This window comes from Emys orbicularis, chromosome 4, assembly GCF_028017835.1.
Source record: "Emys orbicularis isolate rEmyOrb1 chromosome 4, rEmyOrb1.hap1, whole genome shotgun sequence".
In the NCBI taxonomy this organism is placed as follows: domain Eukaryota; kingdom Metazoa; phylum Chordata; order Testudines; family Emydidae; genus Emys; species Emys orbicularis.
In genome coordinates, this window is record NC_088686.1 from 4,970,151 (window position 1) to 4,984,417 (window position 14,267).

Sequence of the window (14,267 nt, forward strand, 5' to 3'; positions counted from 1 at the left end):
CCCCCTACCAGCACTACAAAAAAAAGGATTCTGCGTGGACTCCTCCGGACGGTCGAAACAACAGACTGGATTTCTACATAGATTGCTTCCATCAACGTGCAAAGGCTGAAATTGTGGAAAAGCAACATCACTTGCCCCATAACCTCAGCCATGCTGAACACAACGCCATCTACAGCCTCAGAAACAACCCTGACATCATAATCAAAAAGGCTGACAAAGGAGGTGCTGTCGTCATCATGAATAAATTGGAATATGATCAAGAGGCTGCTAGACAGCTCTCTAACACCACATTCTACAGGCCATTATCCTCTGATCCCACTGAGGATTACCTAAAGAAACTACACCATCTGCTAAAAAACTCCCTGACAAAGCACAGGAACAAATCTGTACAGACACATGCCTAGAACCCCGACCAGGGGTATTCTATTTGCTACCCAAGATCCATAAACCTGGAAATCCTGGACGCCCCATCATCTCAGGCATTGGCACCCTAACATCAGGCTTGTCTGGTTATGTGGACTCTCTCCTCAGACCCTACGCTACCAGCACTCCCAGCTATCTTCGAGACACCACTGACTTCCTGAGGAAACTACAATCCATCGGTGATCTTCCAGAAAACACCATCCTGGCCACTATGGACGTAGAAGCCCTCTACACCAATATTCCACACAAAGATGGACTACAAGCTATCAGGAACAGTATCCCCGATAATGTCACAGCTATCCTGGTGGCTGAACTTTGTGACTTTGTCCTCACCCACAACTATTTCACATTTGGGGACAATATATACCTTCAAGTCAGCGGCACTGCTATGGGTACCCGCATGGCCCCACAGTATGCCAACATTTTTATGGCTGACTTAGAACAACGCTTCCTTAGCTCTCGTCCCCTAACGCCCCTACTCTACTTGCGCTACATTGATGACATCTTCATCATCTGGACCCATGGAAAAGAAGCCCTTGAGGAATTCCACCATGATTTCAATAATTTCCATCCCACCATCAACCTCAGCCTAGATCAATCCACACAAGCGGTCCATTTCCTGGACACTATTGTGCTAATAAGCGATGGTCACATAAATACCACCCTATACCGGAAACCTACTGACCGCTACACTTACCTACATGCCTCCAGCTTCCATCCAGGACACACCACACGATCCATTGTCTACAGCCAAGCTCTAAGATATAACCGCATTTGCTCCAATCCCTCAGATAGAGACAAGCACATAAAAGATCTCTATCAAGCATTCTTAAAACTACAATACCCACCTGCTGAAGTGAAAAAACAGATTGACAGAGCCAGACGAGTACCCGGATATCACCTCCTACAAGACAGGCCCAACAAAGAAAATAACAGAACACCACTAGCTGTCACCTTCATCCCCCAACTAAAACCTCTCCAGCGCATCATCAGAGATCTACAACCTATCCTGAAAGATGATCCTTTACTCTCACAGATCTTGGGAGACAGACCTGTCCTCGCTTACAGACAACCCCCCAACCTAAAGCAAATACTCACCAGCAACCACACATCACTGAACAAAAACACTGATCCAGGAACCTATCCTTGTAACAAAGCCCGATGCCAACTCTGTCCACATATCTATTCAAGTGACATCATCATAGGGCCTAATCACATCAGCCATACCATCAGGGGCTTGTTCACCTGCACATCTACCAATGTGATATATGCCATCATGTGCCAGCAATGCCCCTCAGCCATGTACATTGGCCAAACCGGACAGTCTCTAAGCAAAAGAATTAATGGACACAAATCTGACATCAGGAATCATAATACTCAAAAACCAGTGGGAGAACACTTTAACCTGTCTGGCCATTCAATGACAGACCTGCGGGTGGCTATCTTACAACAGAAAAACTTCAAAAACAGACTCCAACGAGAGACGGCTGAGCTGGAATTGATATGCAAACTAGATACAATCAACTCAGGATTGAATAAGGACTGGGAATGGCTGAGCCATTACAAACATTGAATCTATCTCCCCTTGTAAGTATTCTCACACTTCTTATCAACTGTCTGTACTGAGCTATCTTGATTATCACTTCAAAAGTTTTTTTCTCTTACTTAATTGGCCTCTCAGAGTTGGTAAGACAACTCCCACCTGTTCATGCTCTCTGTATGTGTGTATATATATCTCCTCAATATATGTTTCACTCTATATGCATCCGAAGAAGTGGGCTGTAGCCCACGAAAGCTTATGCTCTAATAAATTTGTTAGTCTCTAAGGTGCCACAAGTACTCCTGTTCTTTTTGCGGATACAGACTAACACGGCTGCTACTCTGAAACATGCCTCAGTAGGCCTCAGCATATTCCAAGCCTCACTTAACATGAATATTCATACTTTACATCCTCCTATTTGCATCTCAGCCATATTGGCTTCACTCACAATTATTAGAAGCACTTTTGCAATATGTATAATGTTTTCACCCCTCAGCTCACAGAGAGCCTTATAAGCTGGCCTTATAATTCAGGATCAGGTCATGGGCCTCTGGTCAACAGCACCAATATGGTGGTGGCTTTTATTTTACAAGCACATGGCAATTTAGGAACTGGATTGAGGCCATAAATTAGTTTCACTGCTAAGCAGGGCCAAATGTGAAAAAGCATCCTCAAGATAAAATGCTCTGCATGCTATCATTAATCCCTCAGGTCATCCATTCCCCCATAAAACCCAAATTTAAATATGAATATTTATATTTGAATCTCTTTCCTTATTGAGACATAACTTCTGTTCACATTAATGGGAGCTACATGCATCTATCATGACAACAGATCCTTAGTGGTCATTAATAAACGCACAAAAGAAAGGGAATACAGATTAAAGGCTAAATCTCAGTCTTTAACCCACTGGAAAATGCTCATTTAGCTATTTCAGAAGTCTCAAAATATGGAATAATTTTATGTCATTTGCGTGCTGCAGAATTTATGCATGAAGGGAATGATTCTGGTCTCACACAAACCAGTTTTATCCAGGGCGAATCCACTAACTACTCTTGATTTACACAGAATCAGGCCCATCACGTTAAAGTAAAGGGCAGAATTTCCTGGGTTTAAAATCAGTTCTTAGTTTGTCTATGAACACAGGTTTTTGGTGGTTTATTTATACAGACTGACAGCATCTTTAAATTGACACTTGTGAGATAAATAAGATGAGAATCTAGAAAACAAAGATGATATTGGTAATGGAATACAGAATCTTTTATCTCTAGTTTACTGGTTTGAATCCATCTAAAGGATGAAGACCTGGCCCAATTGAAGTCAATGAGAATTTTGTCATGGACTTCAGTAGGGCAAGGCTTTTCCCCCAGATGTTATTGACCTAAAGTTGTTACCACCTGATGGCCATTCAGTAGCCATGTCTACACTACTCTTGACGCCAATGTGATCGATGCAGCAGCATCAATTTAGTGGGTCTGGTGAAGACATGCTAAGTCGATGAGAGAGCGCTCTCCCATCGACATCTTTAATCCACCTCAACTAGAGGCAGAAGCTATGTCACCAGAGAGCGTCTCCTGTCGACATAGCGTAGTGCGGACACTGTTGTAAGTTGTACTAAGGCACATCGACTTAAGTGACGTTACTTATGTAACTTAACTAGCGTAACTTAGATCAAATTACAGCATTAGTGTAGCCCAGGCCTCAGTAAAATGATTGGCTGGGCTCACTCCAGTTCTTGATTGACACGTTTCCCCATCTTCACTAGGATAGTTGGAAGCTGATCCTGACAGACCAAGGGCATGGGTATGGGTAGGGCAATGAGATACCCCCTCTCACTGCTCAAAGTGATCCTTCTTACTAATGCAACTCTGATGTTTCCCACATTGAAACTGTTCTGTAGACAGAGGACTTAATGTCTAGGACTGTTAATCTCGGTCCTTTAACTGAACAATAAATTTGCCAAGAAAGAAGAAAAGAAGGAAAGAACTTTTGAACTTTAAAATTAGAGACAAAGGTCATTTAATGCACCTGGGATTGCTATTAAATATTTTCTTAATACATTAAATATATATGTAATCAATGAAGGGCTGATTAAATGCCCATTCAAGTTAATGGGAGTCTTTCCATTCTGCCCTAATTATTAACACACTAGACGGGATCATCAGCGAGCAGGTTTAAAGTGTTGAGTCATCTACAATAGAACCTCAGAGTTACGAACACCAGAGTTATTAACTGACCGGTCAACCACACACCTCATTTGGAACCGGAAGTATGCAATCAGGCAGCAGAAGAGACAAAAAAAAAAAAAAAAGCAAATGCAGTACAAGTGTACAGTATAGTACAAGCAAATACAGTGTTAAATGTAAACTACTAAAAAAATAAAGGGAAAGTTTTAAAAAAGATTTCACAAGGTAAGGAAACTGTTTCTGTGCTTGTTTCTTTTAAATTAAGATGGTTAAAAGCATTTTTCTTATGCATAGTACAGTTTCAAAGCAGTATTAAGTCAATGTTCAGTTGAAAACTTTTCAAAGAACAACCATAACGTTTTGTTCAGAGTTAACGAACATTTCAGAATTACCAACAACCTCCATTCCTGAGGTTCTACTGTATTCTAGGCTGTTCTCGGTGGTGGCAGATGACAGAACAAGGAGCAATGGTCAAGTTGCGGAGGGGGAGGTCTAGGCTAGATATTAGGAAACACTATTTCACTAGGAGGGTGGTGAAGCACTGGAATGGGTTACCTAGGGAGGTGGTGGAATCTCCATCCTTAGAGGTTTTTAAGGCCCGGCTTGACAAAGCTCTGGCTGGGATGATTTAGTTGGGGTTGGTCCTGCTTTGAGCAGGGGGTTGGACTAGATGGCTGCTAGGGAAGAGACTGAAATCCAGGACCTCTATGGTGGCATCCTCAAAAATGCTCCCAGTTCCACGCGCAGGGCCAGGTAGGCAGGCAGAGCTTCAGAGTCTCAATGCGTGGATGAGATGATGGTGTAGAGAGGAGGGCTTTACATTCATTAGGAACTGGGGAAACTTTTGGGATGGGGGAACCTATACAGGAAGGATGGGCTCCACCTAAACCAAAGTGGAACCAGACGGCTGGCACTAAACATTAAAAAGGTTGCAGAGCAGTTTTTAAACTAGGAGATGGGGGAAAGCCGACTGCTGCAGAGGAGCACGTGGATCGGACAGAGACTTCTCTTAGAGGAGAGTCTAATGATAGAGAATCTCCAGGTTCTAGTCAGAAGCAGAGGATGGAGGAGGATAATGTAAGGGCCAGATCAGATGAGAAACATTCACATAAAAAAGAATCGGCCACATCAGAAAAGGGCAGACAAATAAACAGTGACAAGTTTTTTAAGTACTTGTACACAAATGCTAGAAGTCTAAATAATAAGATGGGTGAACTAGAGTGCCTCGTGATAAAGGAGGATATTGATATAATAGGCATCACATAAACCTGGTGGACTGAGGACAATCAATTGGACATAATCATTCTGCGGTACAAAATATATCGGAAGGACAGAACAGGTCATGCGGGGGAAGGGGAGTGGCAATATATATGAAAGAAAATGTAGAATCAAATGAAGTAAAAATCTTAAGTGAATCCACATGTTCCATAGAATCTCTATAGATAGTAATTTCATGCGCTAATAAGAATATAACATTAGGAATATATTGGAATATAACTATTATTGACCACCTGACCAGGACAGTGATAGTGACGATGAAATGCTAAGGGAGATTAGAGAGGCTATCAAAATTAAGAACTCAATAATAGTGGGGGATTTCAATTATCCCCATATTGACTGAGAACATGTCACCTCAGGACGAAATGCAGAGACAAAATTTCTCGATACTTTAAATGACTGCTTCTTGGAGCATCTGGTACAGGAACCCACAAGGGGAGAGGCAACTCTCAATTTAGTCCTGAGTGGAGCGCAGGATCTGGTCCAAGAGGTAACTATAACAGGACCGCTTGGAAATAGTGACCATAATATAATAACATTTAACATTCCTGTGGTGGGAAGAACATCTCAACAGCCCAACACTGTGGCATTTAATTTCAGAAAGGGGAACTATGCAAAAATGAGTTGGTTAGTTAAACAGAAATTAAAAGGTACAGTGACTAACGTGAAATCCCTGCAAGCTGCATGGACACTTTTCAAAGACACCATAATAGAGGCCCAACTTAAATGTATACACCAAATTAAAAAACACAGTAAAAGAACTAAAAAAGAGCCACCGTGGCTTAACAACCATGTAAAAGAAGCAGTGAGAGATAAAAAGACTTCCTTTAAAAAGTGGAAGTCAAATCCTAGTGAGGTAAATAGAAAGGAACATAAACACTGCCTAATTAAGTGTAAAAATGCAATAAGAAAAGCCAAAGAGGAGTTTGAAGAACGGCTAGCCAAAAACTCAAAAGGTAATAACAAAATGGTTTTTAAGTACATCAGAAGCAGGAAGCCTGCTGAACAACCAGTGGGGCCCCTGGACGATCGAGATACAAAAGGAGCGCTTAAAGACGATAAAGTCATTGCGGAGAAACTAAATGGATTCTTTGCTTCAGTCTTCACGGCTGAGGATGTTAGAGAGAATCCCAAACCTGAGTCAGCTTTTGTAGGTGACAAATCTGAGGAATTGTCACAGATTGAGGTGTCACTAGAGGAGATTTAGGAATTAATTGATAAACTTAACAGTAACATGTCACCGGGACCAGATGGCAGTCACCCAAGAGTTCTGAAAGGATTCAAATGTGAAATTGTGGAACTACTAACTATGGTTTGTAACTTGTCCTTTAAATCTGCTTCTGTACCCAATGACTGAAAGATATCTAATGTAACGCCAATATTTAAAAAGGGCTCTAGAGGTGATCCCAGCAATTACAAACCGGTAAGTCTAACGTCAGTACCAGGCAAATTAGTTGAAACAATAGTAAAGAATAAAATTGTCAGACACATAGAAGAACATAAATTGTTGGGCAAAAGTCAACATGGTTTCTGTAAAGGGAAATCATGTCTTACTAATCTATTAGAGTTCTTTGAAGGGGTCAACAAACATGTGGACAAGGGGGATCCAGTGGACATAGTATACTTAGATTTCCAAAGGCTCTTACGTAAATTAAGTTGTCATGGGATAAGAGGGAAGGTCCTTTCATGGATTGAGAACTGGTTAAAAGACAGGGAACAAAGGGTAGGAATTAATGGTAAATTCTCAGAATGGAGAGGGGTAACAAGTGGTGTCCCCCAAGGGTCAGTCCTAGGACCAATCCTATTCAATTTATTCATAAATGATCTGTAGAAAGGGGTAAAAAGTGAGGTGGCAAAGTTTGTAGATGATACTAAACTGCTCAAGATAGTTAAGACCAAAGCAGACTGTGAAGAACTTCAAAAAGATCTCATAAAACTAAGTGATTGGGCAACAAAATGGCAAATGAAATTTAATGTGGATAAATGTAAAGTAATGCACATTGGAAGAAATAACTCCAACTATACATACAATATGATGGGGGCTAATTTAGCTACAACGAATCAGGAAAAAGATCTTGGAGTCATCGTGGATAGTTCTCTGAAGACTTCCATGCAGTGTGCAGAGGCGGTCAAAAAAGCAAACAGGATGTTAGGAATCATTAAAAAGGGGATAGAAAATAAGACGGAGAGTATCTTATTGCCCTTATATAAATCCATGGTACGCCCACATCTTGAATACTGCGTACAGATGTGGTCTCCTCATCTTAAAAAAGATATACTGGGATTAGAAAAGGTTCAGAGGAAGGCAACTAAAATGATTAGGGGTTTGGAATGGGTTCCATATGAGGAGAGATTAAAGAGGCTAGGACTTTTCAGCTTGGAGAGGTATATAAAATCATGAGTGATGTAGAGAAGGAAATAAGGAAAAGTTATTTACTTGTTCCCATAATACAAGAACTAGGGGTCACCAAATGAAATTAATGGGCAGCAGGTTTAAAACAAATAAAAGGAAGTTCTTTTTCACACAGCGCACAGTCAACTTGTGGAACTCTTTGCCTGAGGAGGTTGTGAAGGCTAGGACTATAACAGCATTTAAAAGAGAACTGAATAAATTCATGGAGGTTAAGTCCGTTAATGGATATTAGCCAGGAGGGGTAAGGAAGAGTGTCCCTAGCCTCTGTTTATCAGAGGGTGGAGATGGATGGCAGGAGAGAGATCACTTGATCATTGCCTGTTGGGTTCACTCCCTCTGGGGCACCTGGCATTGGCCACTGTCGGTAGACAGGATACTGGGCTGGATGGACCTTTGGTCTGACCCAGTATGGCCATTCTTATGTTCTTATGAGAAACAGAAAGAAAGCTCTGCTTTCAGTTATTTGACCATCTGATCCAATAAATTATCATAGTTTTTCAAAACCACAGATACAAATAATGAGATATTCACTAAAGAGACTCAGTGTCACAGCTAAACTTCTCAGACCTGAAGAAGAGTTCTGTGTAGCTCAAAAGCTTGTCTCTCTCACGAACAAAAATTGGTCCAATAAAAGATATTGAGGGAAGTGATTATTCCCCTCTATTCGGCACTGGTGAGGCCTCATCTGGAGTGTTGAGTCCAGTTTTGCCCCCCCCTCCCCATTACAGGAAGGATGTGGACAAATTGGAGAGAGTCCAGTGGAGGATATCGAAAATGATTAGGGGGCTGGGGCACATGACTTATGAGGAGAAGCTGAGGGAACTGTGGTTATTTAGTCTGCAGAAGAGAAGGGTGAGGGGGGATTTGATAGCAGCCTTCAACTACCTGAAGGGGGGTTGCAAAGAGGATGGAGCTTGGCTGTTCTCAGTGGTGGCAGATGACAGAAGAAGGAGCAATGGTCTCAAGTTGCAGTGGGGGAGGTCTAGGTTGGATATTAGGAAACACTATTTCACTAGGAGGGTGGTGAAGCATTGGAATGGGTTACCCTGGGAGGTGGTGGAATCTCCATCCTTAAAGGTTTTTAAGGTCCGGCTTGACAGAGCCCTGGCTGGGATGATTTAGTTGGGGTTGGTCCTGCTTTGAGCAAGGGGTTGGACTAGATGACCTCCTGGGGTCTTTTCCAACCCTAATCTATGATTCTATGATATTTACTGTACCCTATCTCCTCCAGCTCACTGAAAACAACCTTTCTTGTGTTTTTATAACACATCTGAACTCAGAGGTGTGTGAAGATGAGAATGAATAGAAAGGAAACGTTAACCAACAAAAGTATAACTGGGTTCAAAAAAGAATTGTATATGTTCACAGAGGATAGGTCCATCAATGGCTATTAGCCAAGGTGGTCAGGGACGCAACCCCATGCTCTAGGTATTCCTAAGCCTCTGACTGCCAGAAGCTGGGACTGGACAATGGGATGGATCCCTCAATAAATTGCTCTGTTTTGTTTATTCCCTCTGAAGCATCTGGCCCCTGAGCACTGTTGGAAGAGAGGATACTGGTCTAGATGGACAATTTGGTCTGACCCAAAATAGGCATTCTTATGTTCAATACAGTAGTTTACAGAACCTCAGTAATGATTCAGGTTCACTCTCTGGTGATAGGTCTGGTTGGTTCTTATTTTATTTGAACCAGTTTGCCCTTCCCTCGTGCAAGTGTACACGTTCCCATAGCAAAGCATGTAATCACTATGGCCTGGAGCAATAGCTTCTCTCTCTTATCAATCCTGGAAGTAGGTATATGTAGATGAGGTTCTGACCAGAATCAGAAGTGTGAAAACAGCAGGACAAATACAATGGTGTTTCTGGTCCAACAGAAGAGGAAGTTTTAATAATCTTAGAAGAGTGTCTTTTCTTTCAAGATTATTAGCCTAATTTTGCAAACTCAGGAAATTTGGATGTGGAGCGACATACTCAAGTATTTGTGCAAATTGCACTGAGGAATCCACAGCTTCACCCTCTCATTTACACCCACGTTCTCCTTTCATTGTTAATCAAGGACCATTTACCCAGATACCTGGAGGACCTTTGAAAGTACACGTGCCTTTTCCTTAGGGATTATTCATCAGTTTGGGACACAGGGGAAGGGGTATGTCCAGCAGCCGCAATCTTCTCTGGATCTGAGTACTGTCTGCTTAGCAACTGGAAATTACAAAAAAGTTCCAGTCTCCAACCGCAAGCGAGTGCAGTCCTGTGTGACAGACTTAAAATGGACCTTATGGAATCCATGGACTATAAATGAAAATGAAACGCTGCCTATTTATTGCAAAACCATGAAGCAACAATTAATGCAACGCTAATTCTTCCAATGATGAAGTGCAACAAAGGATAAAAATACTTACTTAAGTGAGGATTGACTGGAGCTGGAAGAAAGACAGAAAAGAACACAATTAGTGTCATTTAAAAGCCTTTTTAAAAGCAGTACTCTACTCATCCTACATCTTCCCCTGGGGGCCGTCTAAGAACACTGATGATTGCATATGGCTAGGGTCAGCACCACAGCCACCGTCCTGCTCTTTAACTATCTAAAGACATCGGCACGGAGTAATGGGAGACAGTCCTCCTTTCCAGGGATGAGCATGCTCTTCCACAGCGCACACAGTCAGGCATCAAACCTAGCCCCTCACACCTATTTTAAGGAAGAAAGCTGCTGTCCAGCTAACAGCAGGCTGATGTCCTATTGCTGAAGCCAACACATGATAGAAAATGGGTAAAATTGAGCGTGCAGAACATTAGACTCTGTTCATCCCTTAATGTGCGGCCCTAGCAGTGCACTGGATTACAGGGAATGTCACCTGTAATGAATCCATTCTCATGTGTTTAAAAATGCTGCCATGTGAAATGTCAACAGCCTAAATCACACTTCCCATCTTACATTGGTTCAGGTTTCTTTAAATGCAGGGTGCAAAGGGGAGGGGAGGGTCAGGCTGCCCCCGGCTGCTGACCAGAGCTGGGTGGCACAGCAGCAGAGCCCCTTCCCGGCAGGCATGATGGAGGGGCAGCCAGGGCAAATTTCAGTGGTGTTGCAACCCTGTGTGTGCCCCCCCACACACTTTGCAGTCCTTTAAGTGCCATGGGCAACAGGCACCCCCAGCCTCTGGGAGGAGTGGAGCAGGGGGCACTGGGCATCCCAGCCTCCAGCAGGGTTCGGAAGATTGGATCTGGGCTTTTGACGTTTCCTGGGGAAGTGGAGACCCAGACGGAGGATGCGGTCAAGGGCTCCCAGAACTGCCTGGCCCCTCCTGGGATGCTGTCCATGAGCCTGACCATCTCTCGGTGTGAGACCATGGGGTTGGGTGTGGGGCAGGGAGACTGCAGGTCTGAGTGCAGGGGGCAGAGCTCGGGGCTCGGGGGGGAAGAATGTGGGGCTGGGTGTGGGACAGCAGGAGGAGAGTGTGGAGCTGTGGGTGCAGAGAGGACAGCACGCGTTTTTGGTGCAGAGGCAGCATGAGAGAGCTCAGGGCTGGGGGGAGGGAAGAGTGTGGGGCTGGGGAGAGTTGATAGCTCTGGGCCCCCTCCTTAGAGAAATTCCAGTTGCACCCGTATTTAAGTGAAGTTTTATGTCAGAAAAACACGCTGGGAAACAAACCGAACTTGTAGCATTCCCAAAAGCACCCATCTGACTTTCAAACAATAGCGGGGGGAACATACAGAATTTCTTTGTAGTCAAAGACGAAGTAATATAAATAAAGTATTCTATTCTAAAAACCAGTACACGCCACTTCTAGGTATATCATTGTTCACTAGTTACATGATATACTTACCTTTAAAACAATAAAGGATTGACAGCTATTGGCCAGGATATTAATAAAATACAGTCTGAAATGCATTATCCCAGTGTCCTCTCTATGATCCTCCAGGTACAATATATGCATATCAGAGAAGGATTATAAACTTGGAAGGTTAAGGCAGTAATTTTATAAAATATTACAGTAATTACTCTGCTAATCCCCACAGATCCAAAGTAGGATGATAAAGCACAGTGATTTTAAGTCTCAGAGAATGGTAGATAAACTTGGGTTCAAGATCTGGTGTGTAATTGCTTTGAACTCCTTTGGATCCATATCCCTTTTCCCATCTATAATTCGACAATTCCGCAATGTCGTATTTTTAACGGAGTAGGGATGAAATTCACCCCTGCCGAGAGGGTCAGCACCATGCCTGTTGCATCACTGAAGACCTCAAAATAAGGCTGAAGTGGGAATTAGATGGTGCATAGGCCATGTGCTGGCCACGCGCACAGGAGAGGATTTCAGCCGGGTTATTTAGGAAACAGAGACCTGTTCCTGTAATCATGAGGGATTGTGGTTTAGGCCCAGAATCAAAAGGAACAATTATCTAAAGAAACTCAGCAATCTAGTTCTGGCTCCAGACAATGTTTGATGAAACCTTGTTACCCTACTGTACTGTAGATATGCAGATGAAGGCTTTGTTAATAACAGACTTCTACCCAATTATTGCTCCACGTTTGATACTACTAGTCACCTGCTCTGTTTATGGACATAAACACTTTGCGTCTGACCTTCCCTCATGAGTTATACCTAGTTGCAGATTCAACCTGACATTAAAAAAAAAAACCCTCCATTTAGTAGCTCTGCCATTTTATCTCACTTTACCTAAAAGAATGATCTGTGATTTGCCAGAGGAACTTAGTCGTTAACTTCCATTAGATAACCTCACATGCATTTGTTAAAAAAAAAATTACCTTTCACTCTTCAAGAAACATTCATTTTCTTGTGCTTCTTGAGTGGTTGAACTCAGAATTAGCTGAAATTGCTAGAAACTGCATTTAGTGACGCTTGCTTTGTAATTGTATAGAGAAGCTTTTATAGAAACTATCATTAATGGGTCACCTTGAGCCATGCTAGTCAGAGTGCTCAGAGTACAGCACCCAAAGCGAAAAGGGCTGGCTGCCAAGCCAGCGTCAGCTCAGACTGATTGACAAAAGCAGAATAACAAATTAAGCTATGGTTAGGCTGAACTTGTTTACACATGGTGAACTGGCAGAAAAGCTCTCTCCTAAGTAATGCAGCAAGTAGCTATAAAACAGGGGCACATGATTCTCAAATTCTCATTTCTGTGTGAGCCAGAAGTAGTACGTAAAATTAGCCATGAAAGGAAACTAATGGATGACTGAAGGACTACATTCCTGAGGTTGAGTTTGAACTGTCTAGAAAATCTTTAATGTTCAGAGTTATATCCATTCTTCGGTGAAATCTTCGGTGAGCTTAAACTCAAAAAGGAAGCTTACAAGAAATGGAAATTTGGATAGCTGTCTAGGGAGGAGTATAAAAATATTGCTAGAGCATGCAGGGGTGTCATCAGGAAGGCCAAGGCACAATTGGAGTTGCAGCTAGCAAGGGATGTGAAAGGTAACAAGAAGGGTTTCTACAGGTATGTTAGCAACAAGGTGGTCAGGGAAAGTGTGGGGCCCTTACTGAATGGGGGAGGCAACATAATGACAGATGATGTGGAAAAAGCTGAAGTACTCAATGCTTTTTTTGCCTCAGTCTTCACGGACAAGGTCAGCTCCCAGACTGCTGCACTGGGCAGCACAGTATGGGGAGGAGGTGAGCAGCCCTCAGTGGTGAAAGAACAGGTTAAGGACTATTTAGAAAAGCTGGACATGCACAAGTCCATGGGTCCAGATCTAATGCATCCAAGGGTGCTGAGGGAGTTGGCTGATGTGGTTGCAGAGCCATTAGCCATTATCTTTGCAAATTCATGGCGATTGAGGCAGGTCCCAGACAATTGGAAAAAGGCAAATATAGTGCCCATATTTAAAAAAGGGAAGAAAGAGAACCCGGGGAACTACAGACCGGTCAGGCTCACTTCAGTCTCCGGCAAAATCATGGAGAAGGTCCTCAAGGAATCCATTTTGAAGTACTTGGAGGAGAGGAAGGTGATCAGGAACAGTCAACATGGATTCACCAAGGGCAAGTCATGCCTGACCAACCTGACTGCGTCTATGATGAGATAACTGGCTCTGTGAGCTTAAACGTCTATGATGAGATAACTGGCTCTGTGGATATGGGGGAAACAGTGGATGTGATATATCTTGACTTTAGCAAAGCTTTTGATACGGTCTCCCACAGTATTCTTGCCAGCAAGTTAAAAAAGTATGGATTGGATGAATGGACTATAAGGTGGATAGAAAGCTGGTTAGATTATCAGGTTCAATGGGTAATGATCAACGGCTCGATGTCTATTTGGCAGCCGGTATCAAATGGAGTGCCCCAGCGGTCGGTCGTGGGGCCGGTTTTGTTCAACATCTTTATCAATGATCTGGATGATGGGATTAATTGCACCCTCAGCAAGTTCACAGATGACACTAAACTGGGGGAAGAGGTAGATACGCTAGAGGGTAGGGA

The 14,267-nt window shown here is 42.9% G+C and overlaps 1 protein-coding gene across 2 annotated transcripts in view; it reads right to left on the reverse strand.

The window, feature by feature from the left end:
• MDGA2 (MAM domain containing glycosylphosphatidylinositol anchor 2) overlaps nt 1–14,267 on the reverse strand; it is a 631,329-nt gene that overhangs the window by 26,959 nt on the left and 590,103 nt on the right. For both annotated transcript variants that reach the window (XM_065403864.1, XM_065403863.1), the window contains exon 12: nt 10,239–10,259. In XM_065403864.1, the coding sequence (XP_065259936.1) occupies nt 10,239–10,259 (21 nt within the window). The remainder of the gene's footprint in view (nt 1–10,238; nt 10,260–14,267) is intronic.